We start from the raw sequence: 19297 nt of genomic DNA, 5'->3' as shown, positions 1-19297 counted from the left end.
TTGAGTCAACAGATGGGGACATTTGCAAGACAACAACCATCTGCACAAACAGTTCGATGATGTTTTGCAGCAGCATGGACTATCAGCTCGAAGACCATGGCTGCGGTTACACTTGATGCTGCATCACAGACAGGAGCGCCTGCATTGGTGTACTCAATGATGAACCTGGGTGCACAAGTGGCAAAACGTCATTTTTTTGGATGAATCCAGGTTCTGTTTTCAGCATCATGGTGGTCACATCCGTGTTTGGCGTCATTCCGGTAAACGCACATTGGAAGCACGTATTCGTCTTCGCCATACTGGCGTATCACCCAGTGTGATGGTATGGGTTGCCATTGGTTACACGTCTCGGTCACCTCTTATTCACATTGACGGCACTTTACATTGAACAGTGGACGTTACATTTCAGATGTGTTATGACCCATGGCTCTACCATTCATTCGATCCCTGCGAAATGCACGACCGCATGTTGCAGGTCCTGTACAGGCCTTTCTTGATACAGAAAATGTTTGACTACTGCCCTCGCCAGTACATTCTCCAGATCTCTCACCAATTGAAAACGTCTGGTCAATGGTGGCCGAGCAACTGGCTCCTCACAATACGCCAGTCACTACCCTTGATGAACTGTGGTATCGTGTTGAAGCTGCATGGGCAACTGTACTTGTACATGCCATCCAAGCTCTGTTTGACTCAATGCCCAGACGTATCAAGGCCATTATTACGGCCAGAGGTGGTTGTTCTGGGTACTGATTTCTCAGGATCTATGCTATCAAATTGCGTGGAAATGTAATCACATGTCAGTTCTAGTATAATATATTTGTCCAATGAATACCCGTTTATCATCTGCATTTCATCTTGGTGTAGCGATTTTAATGGCCAGTAGTGTAAGTGAGTTTTCATCTCTCAGTCTCTGTGCCAATAGAGGTTATTTTTATAGTGGAAATTGGGGCAGACAATGTCTGAACAAGATTGTGAGGACAATAGTTTCAGGATGGCTGAGAGGAGACAGTTCTGTGACAGAGAGATGTGAGTGGCTGGTGGTGCCTACCATGGAGACGGTGGCACAGCTGTCGGGGTCGTCATCGTCACCATCCCCCTCGCTGTGGGTGGGGCCGCTGCTGGGGTCCTCTGCGTCTTCTTCCTCCACCCCCACCTCCACCTCCAGTGGTGTGCACTCCTCAGCCACAGGCGAGCAGCTACCTCCGGACGGCGTCTCCTGCAAATTGCACCAGGTTTGCTGCTCAGTGCTGGTCGCGTAGACTGAAATGAGGGCTGCCTCAGCTGTCTGAGACACTTCCCGTACTGAGTGCGTGGTCTGTGGCACATAGTACTGATTCACAGCTGATGCGTATCTCAGGGACAATCCTTCTCAGAACTAAGGTAAACAGACAAACGAAGCATGTACCGAACAGATCACAAATTTTGCTCATTTTTCACATGGTTGTAGCATATGTGGTGTATGTAGTATACTGGGTGGTCCATTGATAGTGACCGGGCCAAATATCTCACGAAATAAGCATCAAACGAAAAAGTGGTCCAACTAAAACATTCATATTTCTTTACGTACTACACAAATATGTAATAAAAAATGGGGGTTCCTATTTTAAAAAAACGCTGTTGATATCCGTTTGACCTATGACAGCGCTATCTAGCTGCCAACCATAGTGCCATCTGGTTTCCCCCTTCAAGCTAGACAAGTTTCGTTCTTTGTAGTTTTTTCGTTTGACGCTTATTTCGTGAGATACTTGGCCCGGTCACGATCAATGGACCATTCTGTATACAATATACATGTTCAAAGATTCCAAATGAAAAAAGAATAAAACGAGGAAGAATGAAAGCAAATTACAATTGTAGTACAGTGTTTAAAATTATGTTCAAAGGATTAGAAATTAAACAAAAAATTTAGATCAGTTAACTGAATAAAAGTAATGAGCACTGTCATTTCGATAACAATGTAAAAAAATTATATCTTGCTCACTAGGATTCAAACCCACAATCTTCAGCATAATAATGAAATGACTTAATTCCTCCATTATTCTTTTTTTTTTTTTTTCTTTTTTTTTCTTTCTTTTTTTTTTTTTTTTTTTAAATTTTCCATCGCACTGAAATGCACTGAATTACAACACCATATAAATGTTGATGCACAGTTTAACCATTATTAATCTATCCTTTAAATTATTTACATTAATCAAGAATTTAATAGCAGAGATAATATACGGTCCAGTCACATTAATGTGACCACAGCCTATCTTCACTGTGAACTTGCAATATCTACTCACAGATGGCAGGGGCAGCACTAGCAGTGGGGGTATATAAAGTGTTTCAGAGGAACACAGGAAACAGTGCAGTCATTGCCGTAATGCAATTAATTTGACATCCAAAAGGGCACAATTATTGGCTTTCAGACCAAAGGTGGAAGTATTCCTAAAATGACTTAAGTTTGTAAACTGTTCACTTGCCTCCAGTATATCATGTGTGGGAAAATGGTGCTATCCAAAACCAGTGCTGAGGCAACTGTGACACACCACAAGCTACAAATGGCACAGGATTAGTCGAGCGGTCTAAGGCGCTGCAGTCATTGTCTGTGTGGCTGGTCCCGGCGGAGGTTTGAGTCCTCCCTCGAGCATGGGTGTGTGTGTTTGTCCTTAGGATAGTTTAGGTTAAGTAGTGTGTAAGCTTAGGGACTGATGACCTTAGCAGTTAAGTCCCATAAGATTTCACACAAATGGCAGGGGTGAACAACACCTGCGGAGATGTGTCGGGAAAATAGATGTGCAACTGTTGAGCAGCTGACGTCATAGATGAACCGAGGGGCTACCAACAGTGTGTCCTCAAGAAATGTTCAACAAAGTTGCTGTGTATTAGCCTCCGAAGCAGGTTCCTGGTTTGTGCACCCGTGCTGACTTTGTTCATTAGCAACAAAAGCTGGAATTCACACGTCAACAACTGGACATCTAATGAGTCACACCAGATGGTCTTTCCAGATGAATCATGTTTCATGCTCCATCGGAAAATGGCTGTTGGTGTTTAGGGCGGTGCAACAATAGTCGTAAGGGTCCAGGTGGGAGGAGGTAGCATTATGGACTGGGGTATGTTTTTGTGGCATTCCCTGGGTGATATCGTCATTCTGAAAAGCACAGTAGATCAACACAAGTATGCATCTATCCTTGGGGATGAGGTTCACCCTTACATGCAGTTTGTTTTTCCTCGGCACAATGGCATCTACCTGCAGGACAATGCAACTCGTCACACAGCTCGCAGTGTATAAGTGTGGTTCAAAGAGAACCAGGATGAGATTACTGTACTCCCCTGTCCACTAAAGTCTCCAGATTTAAACTCAGCCGGCCGGGGTGGCCGAGCGGTTCTAGGCGCTACTGTCTGGAACCACGCGACCGCTACGGTCGCAGGTTCGAATACTGCCTCGGGCATGGATGCGTGTGATGTCCTTAGGTTAGTTAGGTTTAAGTAGTTCTACGTTCTAGGGGACTGATGACCTTAGAAGTTAAGTCCCATAGTGCTCAGAGCCATTTGAACCATCTGAGCCGTTTAAACTCAGTCAATAATCTGTGGGACAACTTCGATCGGGGTGTTTGCGCCACGCAACCTCAGCCACGAAACCTAGCACCGGTGGCCACGGCACTGGAATCGACAGGCTCTGTGTCTCTGTCAGTACCTTCCAGAGCCTCGTCAATTTACTGTGTGTCTGAATTGTACATGGTGGTTATTCACGGTTTTGACAGGTGGTCTTATTAATCTGGCAGGACCATACAAATAGCTGATTATAGCAGTTTACATTATGTACCCACAAGAACATTTTCTTTTAATAAAAAACATAAATTGTTTTTAAGTTTTTCTAGCACAATGTTTTCTTTATGCTGTTTTATTATACAGGGTTATTACAAATGATTGAAGCGATTTCACAGCTCTACAATAACTTTATTATTTGAGATATTTTCACAATGCTTTGCACACACATACAAAAACTCAAAAAGTTTTTTTTAGGCATTCACAAATGTTCGATATGTGCCCCTTTAGTGATTCGGCAGACATCAAGCCGATAATCAAGTTCCTTCCACACTCGGCGCAGCATGTCCCCATCAATGAGTTTGAAAGCATCGTCGATGCGAGCTCGCAGTTCTGGCAAATTTCTTGGTAGATGAGGTTTAAACACTGAATCTTTCACATAACCCCACAGAAAGAAATCGCATGGGGTTAAGTCCGGAGAGTGTGTAGGCCGTGACATGAATTGCTGTTCGTGATCTCCACCACGACCGATCCATCAGTTTTCCAATCTCCTGTTTAAGAAATGCCAAACATCATGATGGAAGTGAGGTGGAGCACCATCCTGTTGAAAGATGAAGTCGGCGCTGTCGGTCTCCAGTTGTGGCATGAGCCAATTTTCCGCGGGCTACGCGTGAAACTTGCCCGCATGCGTTCAACCGTTTCTTCGCTCACTGCAGACCGACCCGTTGATTTCCCCTTACAGAGGCATCCAGAAGCTTTAAACTGCACATACCATCGCCGAATGGAGTTAGCAGTTGGTGGATCTTTGTTGAACTTCGTCCTGAAGTGTTGTTGCACTGTTATGACTGACTGATGTGAGTGCATTTCAAGCACGACATACGCTTTCTCGGCTCCTGTCGCCATTTTGTCTCACAGTGCTCTCGAGCGCTCTGGCGGCAGAAACCTGAAGTGCGGCTTCAGCCGAACAAAACTTTATGAGTTTTTCTATGTGTCTGTAGTGTGTCATGACCATATGTCAATGAATGGAGCTACAGTGAATTTATGAAATCGCTTCAATTATTTGTAATAGCCCTGTACTGTTTATATAGTTGTTACAAGGAGATGGCACGAGCGTGGGGTCAGGGATTTGTCCGAAATTTTGTGTGGTGAAAGAAGACCCTCACGTGGTTAAAATATTAGGATGCACTACTCAGAAAATCCTGAGAAAAATTGATCCAAAGTTTCTTAGGTGCCTTATGAGTATAAAATGTTAGTCCCTTGCCGTCTGGCCTAGATGGTTAGGGCTCAGACTCGGACTCTTCCACGAGAGGTTTCGGGTTCGATTCCTCCTCTGGTACTTTTTTTCCTTCTGTTTCATTTTCTTTTGTTATTCCACTAATTATTCAAAAAATTTCCCAAACCTACATTATTTTAGCTAAAGAACGTAAAGTTTTTCATTCAATGAAAAATATTCTTGCTCGTTGTTCTATTTCGTTTTATGGGGTTTCAAGGTTTAATGGGGCTTTGTAAGGGTCCCCTTGGGATTATAACGGTCATCTGTGCATAGGACTGTGCGCGAGCTGTGAGAAGTAAATGGCAGTTTGTTTTTCAATTTCGTCGTGAACAGATGTGCCTGTTTCAAATTTGAACATGTTATTCCGATCTGAGGTTAAACATGTCGACTGAAGAAGTTGCTGGCTCATCTGGAATAGGAGAAGAAATTCCTGAAGAATCCATCTGTAGTGATCTATCAAAATTACGACTGAAAGACGCAGTGGTGTATTATGAAAAGCTTTGACGGAAAATAATTTAATTGCAAAAAAAGGATGTCGCCAATTGAAGGGAAAAGAATATCTTTCACAATGGGAGAAAGATATTAAAAGTGGTCGTACGCAAATGGATAAATTTGAGGAGATAGATTCGTGCACCTACGACCGTTTCGTGGAAGCGAGACAGCAATATTAGCAAGTCACAACAAGAAATTTACAGCAATGGGCATTGGCTGCAGCTGCACAATTCGTCGATTTCAAATTCAAGTTGTCTGATCGATGGGTCACAGAAGCACACAACGCAAGATCATGAAACTGGTTTCGAAAAAAGAAGCAGCGTCAATGCAGGACATCCAGGCGTCTGCAGAAAACTTTCGTCGGCAGACGTGCCGTTTAATCCCTCAATACCATGATGATTATGTGATAAATACTGACCAAACAGGTAAATACATGTTTTCTGCGTACAAAATCTTTTTACTGATGTAAAATATCAACGAGCATGAGCTCGAATATTTTTCAGTGAATGAAAAACTTTCTGTTCTTCAGCTAAAAAATGTTTTAAAAATAATGTAGGTTTGGGAAACTTTTTGAATAATTGGTGGAATAACAAAAAAAAAAAAAGAAAAAAAGAAAAAAAAATGAAACAGAAAAAAAAGTGCCAGAGGAGGAATCGAACCCAAGAGTTCTGGTGTAAGAGTCCGAGTCTGAGCCCTAACCTTCTAGGCCAGATGGCGGCTCGGCAATGGACTATCATTATATACTCATAAGGCACCTAAGAAACTTTGAATCAATTTTTCTCGGTATTTTCCGAGTAGCGCGTCCTAATATTTTAACCACATGAGGTGTTAGGGGTCCTCTTTCACCACACAAAATTTCGAACAAATCCCCAACCCCACGGTCATGCCATCTCCTTGTTAGATGTAAACTACAAATTATACAACAGAATTATAACTGTTTGATTTCTCTCTTTTACAGAAAATTCAAATTAATAAAGCTTTTCTCTCATAATTATATCCAGCTGCGTTACCTTGGCATCGTCACCGCTGTCAGAGAAGCAGCCACTCTCGGCAGAGCCGGCATCGCGCTGGCGGCGGCGTTCGGCGAACTCGGAGCGCAGCGCGCGCCACTCGACCTCGGACTGGGAGCTCTTCTGCCTGGCGCGCTGCCACGTCTCGCGGCACAGTGACAGCTCATCCCGCAACTCGCGGAGCATCTCCCGCTTGTGCTGCAGCTCGTGTCGCAGCAGCGTCTCGTGAGTGTGCAGTTGTCGGTGCTGTGCCCGCATCCGTCCCACCACCTGCCACACGCACGTACACAAACATTCTGGTGTTAAAGACAATGAAACTGTTAACCAACTAGCAAAGAGTGGCATCACGGAAGGAATAAATTTCCTTCTAAATCTATCTTATACAGACTTCATAATAACTGTGACGAAAGATGCGTTTGATGATTGGTAGAGGAAGGTGGTGTAAAGTGGCCAGGAAGGGAAAAGTGGCCATTGGTTATTTCTTGCCCTAAACAGCAGTGCTATCTGCTGAGCAGTGGTCAGCCTAATTTTAATATACACTATCCTTCTTGTCAGCGAGTTTGAGAAATGAAACTTGTTTCATTATTTCTTAGCAGAAACTTTCCTAATTTTCAGTTACGTTATATAATGTAAGCAATTTATATTATTCTTGTTACCCCACTTATGTACAGAGTAATACTTTTTATCATGTCAACTCTTAAACAATGTCTTTTGCCCTACACAAATGCAGTTCCTTGTTGTTTCTTTCACATTGGTTATTTGTATTGTGAACCGCTAATACCGACATGATGTCTGAGTGGGAAAAGTGGCCCCACAACTTATCGGGTAAAATGGTCCAGTAAGGGTTTTGGAACATGTGAGGCAATACTGACCTTACGACTTATCTTAGAAGAAAGATTAAGGAAAGGCAAAGCTACATTTCTAGCATTTGTAGACTTAGAGAAAGCTTTTGACAGTGTTGACTGGAATACTCTCTTTCAAATTCTAAAGGTGGCAGGGGTAAAATACAGGGAGCAAAAGGCTATTTACAATTTGTACAGAAGCCAGATGGCAGTTATAAGAGTCAAGGGGCATGAAAGGGAAGCAGTGGTTGGGAAGGGAGTGACACAGGGTTGTAGCCTATCCCTGATGTTATTCAATCTGTATATTGAGCAAGCAGTAAAGGAAACAAAAGAAAAGTTTGGAATTGGAATTAAAATCCATGGAGAAGAAATAAAAACTTTGACATTCGCCGATGACACTGTAATTCTGTCAGAGACAGCAAAGGACTTGGAAGAGCAGTTGAGAAGAATGGGCAGTGTCTTGAAAGGAAGATATAAGATGAACATCAACAAAAGCAAAACGAGGATAATGGAATGTAGTTGAATTAAATTGGGTGATGCTGAGGGAATTAGATTAGGAAATGAGACACTTAAAGTAGTAAAGGAGGTTTGCTATTTGGGGAGCAAAATAACTGATGATGGTTGAAGTAGACAGGATGTAAAATGTAGACTGGCAATGGCAAGCAAAGCGTTTCTGAAGAAGAGAAATTTGTTAACATTGAGTACAGATTTAAGCATCAGGAAGTCATTTCTGAAAGTATTTGTATGGAGTGTAGCCATGTATGGAAGTGAAACATGGATGATAAGTACTTTGGACAAGAAGAGAATAGAGCTTTCCAAATGTGGTGCTACAGAAGAATGCTGAAGATTAGATGGGTAGATCACATAACTAATGAGGAGGTATTGAATAGAATCAGGGAGAAGAGGAGTTTGTGGTATGACTTGACTAGAAGAAGGGATCGGGTCGTAGAACATGTTCTGAGCCATCAAGGGATCACCAATGTAGTATTGGAGGGCATCGTGGAGGGTAAAAATTGTAGAGGGAGACCAAGAGATGAATACACTAAGCAGACTCAGAAAGATGTGGGTTGCAGTAAGTACTGGGAGATGAACAACCTTGGACAGGATAGGGTAGCACGGAGACCTACATCAAACTAGTCTCAGGACTGAAGACCACAACAACAACAACAACAACAACAACAACAAGGGTTAGTTACTTCCATATATCATCCACAATACTACAAATCAGACTGACTTCTAAATCCTTTCATATAAAAAGCTACCACCCACCATTCTGCCCCTTTGTGTCAATTTTGAATTATTTAATTTGTATTATTTATAGATATAATAGAGGGAAACATTCCACGTGGGAAAAAAAATATATCTAAAAACAAAGATGATGTGACTTACCAAACAAAAACGCTGGCAGGTCGATAGACACACAAACAAACACAAACATACACACAAAATTCAAGCTTTCGCAACAAACTGTTGCCGTAAGGAGTCATTCCAATCCCGGGGGCGGAAAGACTTACCTTAGGGGGAAAAAAGGACGGGTATACACTCGCACACACACGCATATCCATCCACACATATACAGACACAAGCAGACATATTTAAAGACTTTTAAATATGTCTGCTTTTGTCTGTGTATGTGTGGATGGATATGTGTGTGTGAGCGAGTGTATACCCGTCCTTTTTTCCCCCTAAGGTAAGTCTTTCCACTCCCGGGATTGGAATGACTCCTTACCCTCTCCCCTTTAAATCCCACATCCTTTCGTCTTTCCCTCTCCTTCCCTCTTTCCTGATGAGGCAACAGTTTGTTGCGAAAGCTTGAATTTTGTGTGTATGTTTGTGTGTCTATCGACCTGCCAGTGCTTTCGTTTGGTAAGTCACATCATCTTTGTTTTTAGATATATATTATTTATAGAAGTATATGTTCTGTTATATTTGGCATAACACAAAAATCTCATTGAAAACTGTCTGTTCCAGCTGTGTGGTATTGTTTCAGATGCTAGGGCATCAAAATACACAGAAAATATGTCCAAAAATTAGAACAACAAACACGAGATGCTGTTGTGAAGACACTGGCCACATTAACCCTCGTAGGTAGGCAAACCCTGCAATACATAAGCCTTCAGAAAAACTCATATAGTTCCTATATATTATTTACTTTTTCACATACAACATATGGTGTGATACCTTATAACATGTTGATTCAAAATAAGTAAGCGGTAGCTTCTGTCAATTTCCTTAGAGTGACTATTTTACCTCTACCTCCCCTGCTGATTCTGAGAAACCTCTTAGATGATAAAAGAACAAAACTTTGTAAGGAATCAAAAATGGATTGCCAAAAAATATGATATTCAAAGCCAGATGTTTCACAATGACATACAACATCAATCATAAGAATGTGAAATGGATATTGGTGTTATCCTGCACATCACTACAGAATAAGAGTTTTAATCTCTCTGTATCGTGAAAGTCAACCCTCAGAATTAGTAGATCTAAATCATGTAATCCTCAGTTGTTCAAGACGTGCTATTAAGTGTACTAAATTCTAGAAGGAAACAGTTAAATCCGGAATTCCTCTTCCCAAAACTATCATGAACCTGGCCTAGTAGCCAAAAATCTATATCCACATTGTAAAATACTTTCATGAGATGGATACTCTTTCAATCTGGATTTGAGCTTAGGATGTGATCAGTAATGGACTGATATGAATTTTTTGGGATGCTGTGATTGTTACCAAAAGTGCCATGGAAATATATCTGGGTGTAACATTGCAAATCAATATGGGGTGGAATGAGCATGTGAGAAGTATGGTAGCGAAGGTGAATGGTCAGCTTCACTTTAATGGGAGAATTTCAGGAAAGAGTGGTTCACCTGTAAAGGAAACCATGCATAGGATGCTGGTGCAATGTATTCTTGAGTACTGCTCGAGTGTTTGGGATCTGTACCAGGCTGGACTGAAGGAAGACATCAAAGCAATTCAGAGCCATGCTGCTAGATTTCTTACTGGTAGGTTCAAACAATATGTAAGTGTTATGGAGATGCTTCAGGAACTCAAATGGGAATCCCTGGGGGGAAGGCGACATTCTTTTCAAGAAACACTCTTGAGAAAATTTAGAGAACCAGCATTTTAAGCTGACTGCCGAGCGATTCTACTGCTACCAACATACATTGCACGTAAGGACCACAAAAATAAGAAACTAAAAATTAGGGCTGATATGGAGGCATATAGAAAATTGTTTTTCCCTCACTCCATTTGCGAGTGGAACAGGAAAGGAAATGACAACTGGTACAGGGTCCCCTCCGCCTTGCACCATACTGTGGCTTGCAGAGTATCTTTGTAGATGTAGAAGAGAAGTTAGAACAATTTTTGTGGCAAAAATGCAAAGAATCTGGAATTATTCAACTTTACACTTTCCCAAATTTCCTCATTTAAGTATACATCTGTCACTTTTGCATTGAAGAATGTCCCAGCAGATAAGCACACGAACCTAAACAAGAAAAATTTGGATTACTATTTATTTATTGTATGGCTTCTGGTGCTGGGAGTCTCTGAAGGATGTTCAGTGTGCCTTAAATGCAGCTCTTTTCATTTAAGCTGAGGAGCTGCATCTTTAAGGGAACTGGAATCTCTCAAGAAAGAAAGGAATTTGGAAGGCACTGCCTGTAGCCTATAGTAAGAGAGAACAACCCCAGCACTTGCCTAAACTGAAAATGGAAAACCACAGAGAACCATTTTCGAGGTTGCCAGCAGATAGATTCGAACCACCTCATCTGTCAAATCCATAGATTGCTAGCTCAGTGGTTCAATGAACAGAGCTAACCCAGTCAATGGCGAATTCGGAAAAACTGGTGGTTGTACACTGTTTTAAAATAAAATAAAATGCATCACAACAAAGGATGGAGTTCTGATGGTGCATATTTTATTTTTAATTTTGCATATTTGATCATCTAATAATGCTTGAATGCAGGCATATTTTAAGATTTAATTGTGCATAGAATTCCTTTAGTCTTACAAGAGGGATGCAAAGCACACTCGGCTCAGATGAAATCGAACAGTCCACTGAAAAAAATCTTTTGGAAACAAATCAAACTATCAGATGTGCTGTTATCATATACACCACCTGCTCTCCACAAATCCCTCCCTATCATTCTGTATCAAACTGATTTTCATAACTGAGAAGATTACCAACTGCATGACCAGACTGGTTATTATTTTGCCATTTGGGTAACTAAAGATAGAATTTTGAACAATTTTTTGTTAAAGAAATGCAACCATTGTTGGGCAATATTTTTGCTGATCAACGTGATTTTTGGGCAACAAAAGCAAATCCTAGTAAATTTTTATGCACTCATTTTAAAGTACTGTTATTTATAATGATGTTCACTGCTCCACTGCCTTGTGAAATACTGATATATTGCAACCCCAAAGTTCTACCAGCCTCCAGATAATGACTCCAGGGCTAACATTAAACTGCTATAGATATGTAATTATGTTATTATAGTAGTGCACACATATTTTTAACTTAACATAAAGATAGTGGGTGGATCAAAATCAGTTTCCCTCTTCTTTCTGGTTACAAACTTATCCATTAGAAACTATCATAACAGCTTTTAGGACAAAAACAATAAACTGCAGTACTTACATTAAATTCAGCTGCAGGTAAGAAATGAACTGGTTAACAAAACAACAACTGAGCTCAAGTAAGGCCAACAACTGGTCTTGGCTAAAATAGGGATGGGCAACAGCCAATAGTGCTATGGCTGTATAGATAGTTTAAATCAGTGCTTTATTTGTAATAAAAAAAAAAAGAGGTCCCGGTACTGTGACCTTCTGAGAGAGGGCAGGGGAGGGGGAGATGGGGGTGTTTTTAGTCACATTTAGTCGTCTTAAAACACTATTTTAAGTTTTTTTTATCAGAGATACTGTTACTGTGTATCACGACAAATCAAGCGCTGGTTTAAATCTGTTGATGGCTTTGTTCACTATCAATAGATTGTATCCCTTTCTCACTGTGCGATTGAAAATAAAAATACCTTTCAATTTCACTACATGGAAATTAGGTCGTGTGTAATTTGATTTAGGTTAAAGGGGGTCTAGATCCCCTGGACCCCCCATTTGGCTACGTCCTTGACAGGGCGTGATGAACACGAAAAGTTCATATGGGGCGCATTACAAGAAGTAAGAGGTTGACTGTTATCTTCAACATTGTTGGTTACAAAACAGATATTCACATGCAACATTTGCCATTACATACATTTTTAGCAATCATTTATTGTCCTGTAGACATGCAGTTTTACAGATATATGATGATTTTTTGTTTCCTCTTTTTAGCTATTGACAGTCAGAAGATGCAGAAGATGACTATTGGCTGATTGAAAACAATTGCAGCATGAAATGCTTCCATCATTGCATTGATCATGAAATGCTCCCATCATTGCATTGTAAAACAATGCAACAAAATAAAAGGACCCATCATTCTGGAACACAGCATTAGATGTTCATATAGAATCATCAATGAAAATTTATATTAAGATATACTGTTAAAGAAATGTTAGTGAAGTCATCCAGTTAATCCCCAAGTCTTTAGAGAATCTTGCTCCCATGTAGAAAACATCTCTAAACATCTGATTACAAAAGAGGTAATGTGTTAAATATCTGATGTCAAGAGTATAAGGTAGAAAAAGTTTAGAAAGGTTTAAAATTATATTTAAAATTAGTTGAGAGTCACTAAGTGTTTTCATTATCAGACCCTGGATGAGCATAGTATGGATGATTTGCACTCCATTTCAAACAAAAGCTAGTTTTTCATACACCCCAATTTTTATGACACCATATCTCCTGAACAACAATGATATAATTTTGCAGTTATGTTCAGTGGTATATGTGGATACAGTCTGCAAAATACATTGTGAATAGAGTTAGTAGTAAAGAAGTAATAAATTAAAACAACATGCCTGATGATGAAGTATTACTGCAGAAAAAGCAAAAATGTCATTTTGTGTGGTCATCAGTGAGAAAAAGTTTGGAAAACGTTTGAAATTATGTGTAAGGTTTGTTGGAACTGGGCGAGAATCACTGATCAGACTATACTTGGACTCATCCGTGAACGTAACCTGGGACCACTGTTCCAATGACCGTGTAATGTGTTCTTGACACGAGGCTTTACAGCCTCTCCTGTGGCCAAGGTTCAGTGGAACGCACCTTGTAGGTCTCCAGGCGAATAAACCATGTCTGTTCAGTCGTCTGTAGACTGTGCATTTGGAGACAACTGTTCCAGTGGTTGCGGTAAGGTCCCGAGCAAGGCTACCTGCAGTACTCCATGGCCGTCTGAGGGCACTGATGGTGAGATATCCGTCTTCCTGTGGTGCTGTACACTGTGGCCATCGTGTACTGTAGCACCTGGACACGTTTCCTGTCTGCTGGAATCGTTGTCATAATCTTGAGATCACACTTTGTGGCACACGGAGGGCCCGTGCTACGACTTGCTGTGTTTGACCACCCTCCAGTCACCCTAGTATTTTACCCCTCATAACGTCATCAATATGTGTTCTTTGAGCCATTTTCAAAACACAGTCACCATTAGCATGTCTGAAAATGTCTGCACATTTACTCGCTGCACCATACTCTGACATGCACCAACACACCTCTCCGTATGCGGACTGTTGCCAGCGCCACCGTGTGACGACCGCAGGTCAAATGCACCGCACGGTCATACCCCGAGGTAATTTAAACCCACAAACTGCCCACCAGAGCGCTGTTTCACCTTGTGTCAGCATTATCCTTAATTTATGAGCTTGAGTGTAGATAAAGGTTGGTGTACAAGCCTATTGCAGTCAGGGAAGAAGCCTGTCTCCTTTATGGAAAGGCCTATTAACTTTTCTGAATAAGTGATTTATGGAAACTGCTTAAAACCTATCCTGAGGGATACTGTGCAAAATTCTGTCCAATTGGCACATCAGATTGTCAAATATCAGAACTGGTTGCAGGGCTCTACCCATAATGCACCTAACATTCTCAATTGGGGAGAGATCCCACAACCTTACTGGCGAAGGTAGGGACTGGCAAGCACGAAGACAAGCAATAAAAACTCTCGTCATTTACGGGCAGGCATCATTGTGCTGAAATGTAAGCACAGGATGGCTTACTGTGAAAGGCAACCAAAAAATGTGTAGCCAATGGTCAATGTACTGTTGTGCTGTAAGGGCGCTGTGGATGACTACCAAAGGGTTCCTGCTATGAAGAGATATGGCACTGCAGACCATCACTCGTGGTACTCAGGCCATATGGTGGACAACAATCAGATTGTTACCCACTGATGCCCTGTGCATCTCCACACACATCTTCCACCTGGAATCTCATTGACTAAAGTAGCATTGTCTTCAGAGATGAGTCCTGCTTCAAACTGAGCCCTGATGTCTGGGTATGACTTAAACAGCAGTAGGGTACAACCTGTCACCTGCCACACAGCCTGACAACCAAGAGTGATTGTCTGGAGGTTCCATTTCTTTTTGGTAGTCATCTGCGGCACCCTTACAGCACAGTTGTATGCTGATGGTATTCTAAGCCCTAGTAAGGAACTAAAATTACCTGAAATTTTGTCCAAACACTCCTTGGCCATTGTCACGTGGTACGAGTACCAGTGGCAATGATGCGGATACCAGTGACGTCACAGCCGGCAGGTAGTGTATATGAGGGGCGTACACACAGCCCACCGGCAGCCGTACCACTTGAAAATAGCCAAAGAGTGCTTGGCCAAAAGTGAGCCGCGCAAGGCACGCGTTTATCCCATTTAATGTTTGTCATCTTGTATTACGATACTGGTGCCTCGTTTTCTTATTCCACTTACTGTAGTCACTAACTTCCCGCCTTACCTGCCCGTGAGTGGCAGCAGCACTGCGTATCAATAAGTGCACTGTCATAACATATCTGGAGCGACCGATAGTATTTCCGGGTCGTCGTGTGTCTGGCAGTCAGTTCGGGATGGACCAGCAGTGCAGTCGGGACGCAGCAGCAGTGAAGTTGGGGGACAGAGCACTCGTGAGGAGCCGACAGCCAGTGCTTTCCGACCTCTGGCAACAAACACGAACTGTCCGATGGAGGGAGATTGGAGCAGGACAACAGTTGGTTGGTCGTTCGATTGGTCGCCTCGTGGGCCAACATATACTTGGTCCTTTCACTGTTTCTGGGCCTGGGCAGTTGGTTGGTTGGCGTGGAGTAGCGAGGAAATCTCTTCGGCGTGTACTTTGGCCGGGCCCACTGGCGGCCTCTATGCGGTGCCGGAGTGTGTGGTGCTGTTCCCATTGCTACGAGGTTCGTGGCTCACCGATTCTCGACATGAAAGTTGAGTTTTAACTTAATCTACCAGCAAGTCACAATTGTTCACATTGTGTCGTTTGGAGTTTGTTGTAGGCTGTTGGGATATACCCACAAGCAACAACGTGTGTTTTCAAGTTGGCAAATTTTAGCCACCCTCCAGTGTAGTTTAAATGTACTTTCTTATTTGAATTGAAGCGCACCAGCGGAATCTTCTGCCTTGTGGCCATTAATGTTCCAGTTACCTGCCCTGGCCATTGATGTAAATTCAGGCAGTGTATTTTCCTCATCGTGTTGTCACTGTCCAGCTAGTGTGTAGTTTGACAGCTCAATGTGTAACTGGTTGTGGGCACTCATACCTTCTACGTTGTTCTATTGAACTCCCTGTTGTGTGCTGGTTGGGTGAAGCAGAGGTTAACTTGTCGGTGGGTCCATTGACTGTCTGTTGGTTGGGTTGTTGTCGGATCGCAACGGTTGGGCCGACTGCGTGTCTCACCTAAGCGAGCGTTAGTGTTTGAATTCCAGGCTGACCCTCAGAACTTACGAGCGCCGTTGGGCGTACTGCCTTCTCTTGTTTGTGCTTGTTGTTTGTACTTGTATGCCTTCTAGCCGATTTTTAGATTAAGGTTGTTTTGCCCTTAAGACGTCAGATGGTTTGGGCCTTCAGACTAATTTAAGAACTGTTTTACGTAAAGCCTTTGTCATTTTTAAAATTGATGTTATTGAGCCTTAATAAAGTGTCAGATTCTTTGGGCCTTCAGCCTAGTTAAGGAACTGTTTGAAGATAATGCTTTGCCTTTTAAATTTCTGATTTTGGTTGAGCTTTAAGTTATTGGCTTTCAGCAGTTTTTAAATTAAAGTAGTCTTGCCCTTGAGGCATGATATTTTACGCCGCATTCAGTTGCTAATTAAGTTCCCAAAAGTAAAACTGTGTTTCTTTTTTTTTTAATTTCTTGCCTCTTGTAATGTTTGATCAAATAAAAGGTAGTATGTTCGAGTATAACTGATAGCCGCGTATGTTGGCCCCTTACCACAACTTAAACTACCTGTCCTGTCCTGCCGGTTTAGCTGGGCGTTTCAAAAAGCCCATACAATTTTAATCATTTGATGCAACTGGAGACCTGAGAACTTTTTATTCAGTGTTACTGCTATGAGACTCTGCATTCTTACATTCTACGCCCCGTTTACTTGCCCATCGTGGCAAACCATCCTGTGCTTACATTTCAGCAAGATAATGCCTGTCCACACACGGCGAGAGTTTCTACTGCTTGTCTTCATGCTTCCTGAACCCTCCCTTGGCCAAACAAGGTCGCCGCATCCCTCCCCTGGCCGACAAGGTCGCTCGATCTCTCCCCAATTCAGAACGTTTTGAGCATTATGGGCACGGCCTCCAATCAGCTCCAGATTTTGACGATCTAATGCACCAACTAGGCAGAATTTGCCAAGATATCAGTTAGGAGGACATCCAACAACTCTATAAATTGACACCAAACCGAGTAACTCCTTGCGTAAGGGCCAGATGTGGACCAACGTGTTGTTGACTTGCTCAATTTGTGAAGCTCTTTCTCTTGAAAAAATCATTGAATTTTTCTGAAATTTTAATCCTTTTTTTATTTGTACATGTACATCACATCTACCGATTTCAATCGCATCCGGATGATTCCTTTGTGGCGTGTTATTTTTTTGTGTCTTAGAGTTCTTTCTTTTGCTTGTGCCTTATTCCCGCAGTGACGCAGGGTCGGCATGGTGAATCAGATTTGGCAAGGTTAATTTAAGGGGTGGCTGGATGCACCTCCTGCCGCCACCCCGTACCCCCCAAGACAGAATTAGTGTACCCCAACTGTCTGTGTCTAGTGTAATCCATGGAATACCGTGAATGTGTTCAGACGTCTGCGAGCCGTGTAACTGAGGTGGGATGTGGGGACCAGCCCGTTGTTAACCTAGTGGGATGTGGAAAACCGCCTAAAAAACCACATCCAGGTTGGCCGGCACTCCCGCCTCTGTTGTTAATCCGCCGGGCAGAGCCGGCGCTCCTACCCGAGTCCAGGAAGCAGCGCATTAGTGCTCTCGGCTAACCTGGCGGGTTTTTTTGTGTCTTAGAGTCTGTTACAACAATAAATGACTATCGGAAAGTAAACAGACAAAGTGTCGTGAAAGAAAGCACTACAGCTGTAATGGGGACCACGAGAGATAATCGAATATTAAAAAATTATTGAAGCCAAAAAAAAAAAAGTTGACAAGAGCCACTAAATCTTACAATTTTCATCGAAACAGACGTTACAGTAGTTTGTTTCCCATACACAGCAGAGACTAAAAATCAATTTCTTTCAAAAACAGCGAAGACACGAGAACAAACGACAGCACAGCGTTGCGCCACGATCATAACTGCCCAGTTTTACAAAGTGTATGAAGCCTCTCTCACCCCCCAGGTCTTGCGCAGCTCTGAGGAGACGAGCGACAGGCGCTGCTGCTGGCGGCCCAGCTCTGTCTCCAGGTGGCCGTTGAGCTGCTGGAGGCGCGACAGCTCCCGCTGGAGGCTCTTCTTCTCCAGGATGAGTTCTTTGAGGCGCAGGAAGGTCTGGCTGACGCTGATCACCAGCCGTGGGCCGTACGGCGTGTCGACGCTCTTGTAGCAGTGGCTCTTCACGTCATCCACTGCGGGGTCGCGGTCGGCGTCGGCCGGGGAATCCCCCGCCTCGCCTGCGGCCTGCTGCTGGCTCAGCAGCTCCATCAGCACCTGCAGGCACAGCACGAGAACAAGACACCTCATCAGTCCGCACTGCCGCAATTGACGGTCTGCACAGTAGATCCCCAACTCAGACGTTCATTGGGCATTCACAGAGCTCACGTGTAATGCATAGGGGTCCAAAAAGATGTATTCTCTGTTTAAAAGTCCATAATTTGCAAACTAATTGACAGAGTTGTCTCATTTTTGGTGAAAGTGTAGTTTAAAGTCCAACTTAAAGATATCACTGTAGGTGTTCGAAATGGTCACCATTAACATCCACACACAAGTGATGCCACCGAACTTCAGTATGAACTACTGACTGCAACGTGTTCAGTTGGATATTTGCACATGAATGTACGATGGATTCTCGAAGTTCATCCAATGTGTGTGGCTTTTGTAGATAAACGACGTCCTTTAGTGTTCCCCACAGATAAAAGCCCAGAGGAGTTAGGTCTGGGGAGCGTGGTGGATACTCCACAGCACCTCTACGGCCTATCAGTCTTCCTGGTAGATTTTCGTCGAGATACGCCCTAACACGATTTTGGTAGGGGGCTGGGGCACTATCTTGTTGAAAGTAAACTCTTCCGTCTTCGTACAAGTCTCGGATGGCAGGTAAAATGGATGTCTGAAGCTTCTGACGGTACACCTCACCGGTAACTGTACCGTCAAAGAAGAATGGCCCAATCGAGCCCCGGCAAGACAACCCATACCACACATTTACTCCTGGCAAATTCACAGCTTTGTCTACATGGACGTTCGAATTTTCGGCGGCCCAGTACATGCAATTGTGGCGATTTACTGTAGCTTTGAGTTTGAACTGTGCCTCATAAGACAACACAATCATCTCCGCAAACTCTTCATCGTTGTGCACCATGTTAGTAAACCACTCGCAGTACTCCA

At 42.7% G+C, this 19297-nt stretch overlaps 1 protein-coding gene across 2 annotated transcripts in view; it reads right to left on the bottom strand.

Annotated features, from left to right (window-relative positions):
- The window catches only part of LOC124718797 (plectin), a 212726-nt gene that overhangs the window by 24334 nt on the left and 169095 nt on the right, over window positions 1-19297 (bottom strand). For both annotated transcript variants that reach the window (XM_047244409.1, XM_047244410.1), the window contains exons 13-15: window positions 18092-18406; window positions 6520-6789; window positions 1049-1216 (exon numbers count right to left, since the gene is read on the bottom strand). In XM_047244409.1, coding sequence (XP_047100365.1) covers window positions 1049-1216; window positions 6520-6789; window positions 18092-18406 — 753 coding nt within the window. The remainder of the gene's footprint in view (window positions 1-1048; window positions 1217-6519; window positions 6790-18091; window positions 18407-19297) is intronic.

The sequence above is a fragment of the Schistocerca piceifrons genome, chromosome 10, assembly GCF_021461385.2.
Source record: "Schistocerca piceifrons isolate TAMUIC-IGC-003096 chromosome 10, iqSchPice1.1, whole genome shotgun sequence".
NCBI lineage: Eukaryota > Metazoa > Arthropoda > Insecta > Orthoptera > Acrididae > Schistocerca > Schistocerca piceifrons.
This window is presented reverse-complemented; position numbering and strand designations above follow the sequence as displayed.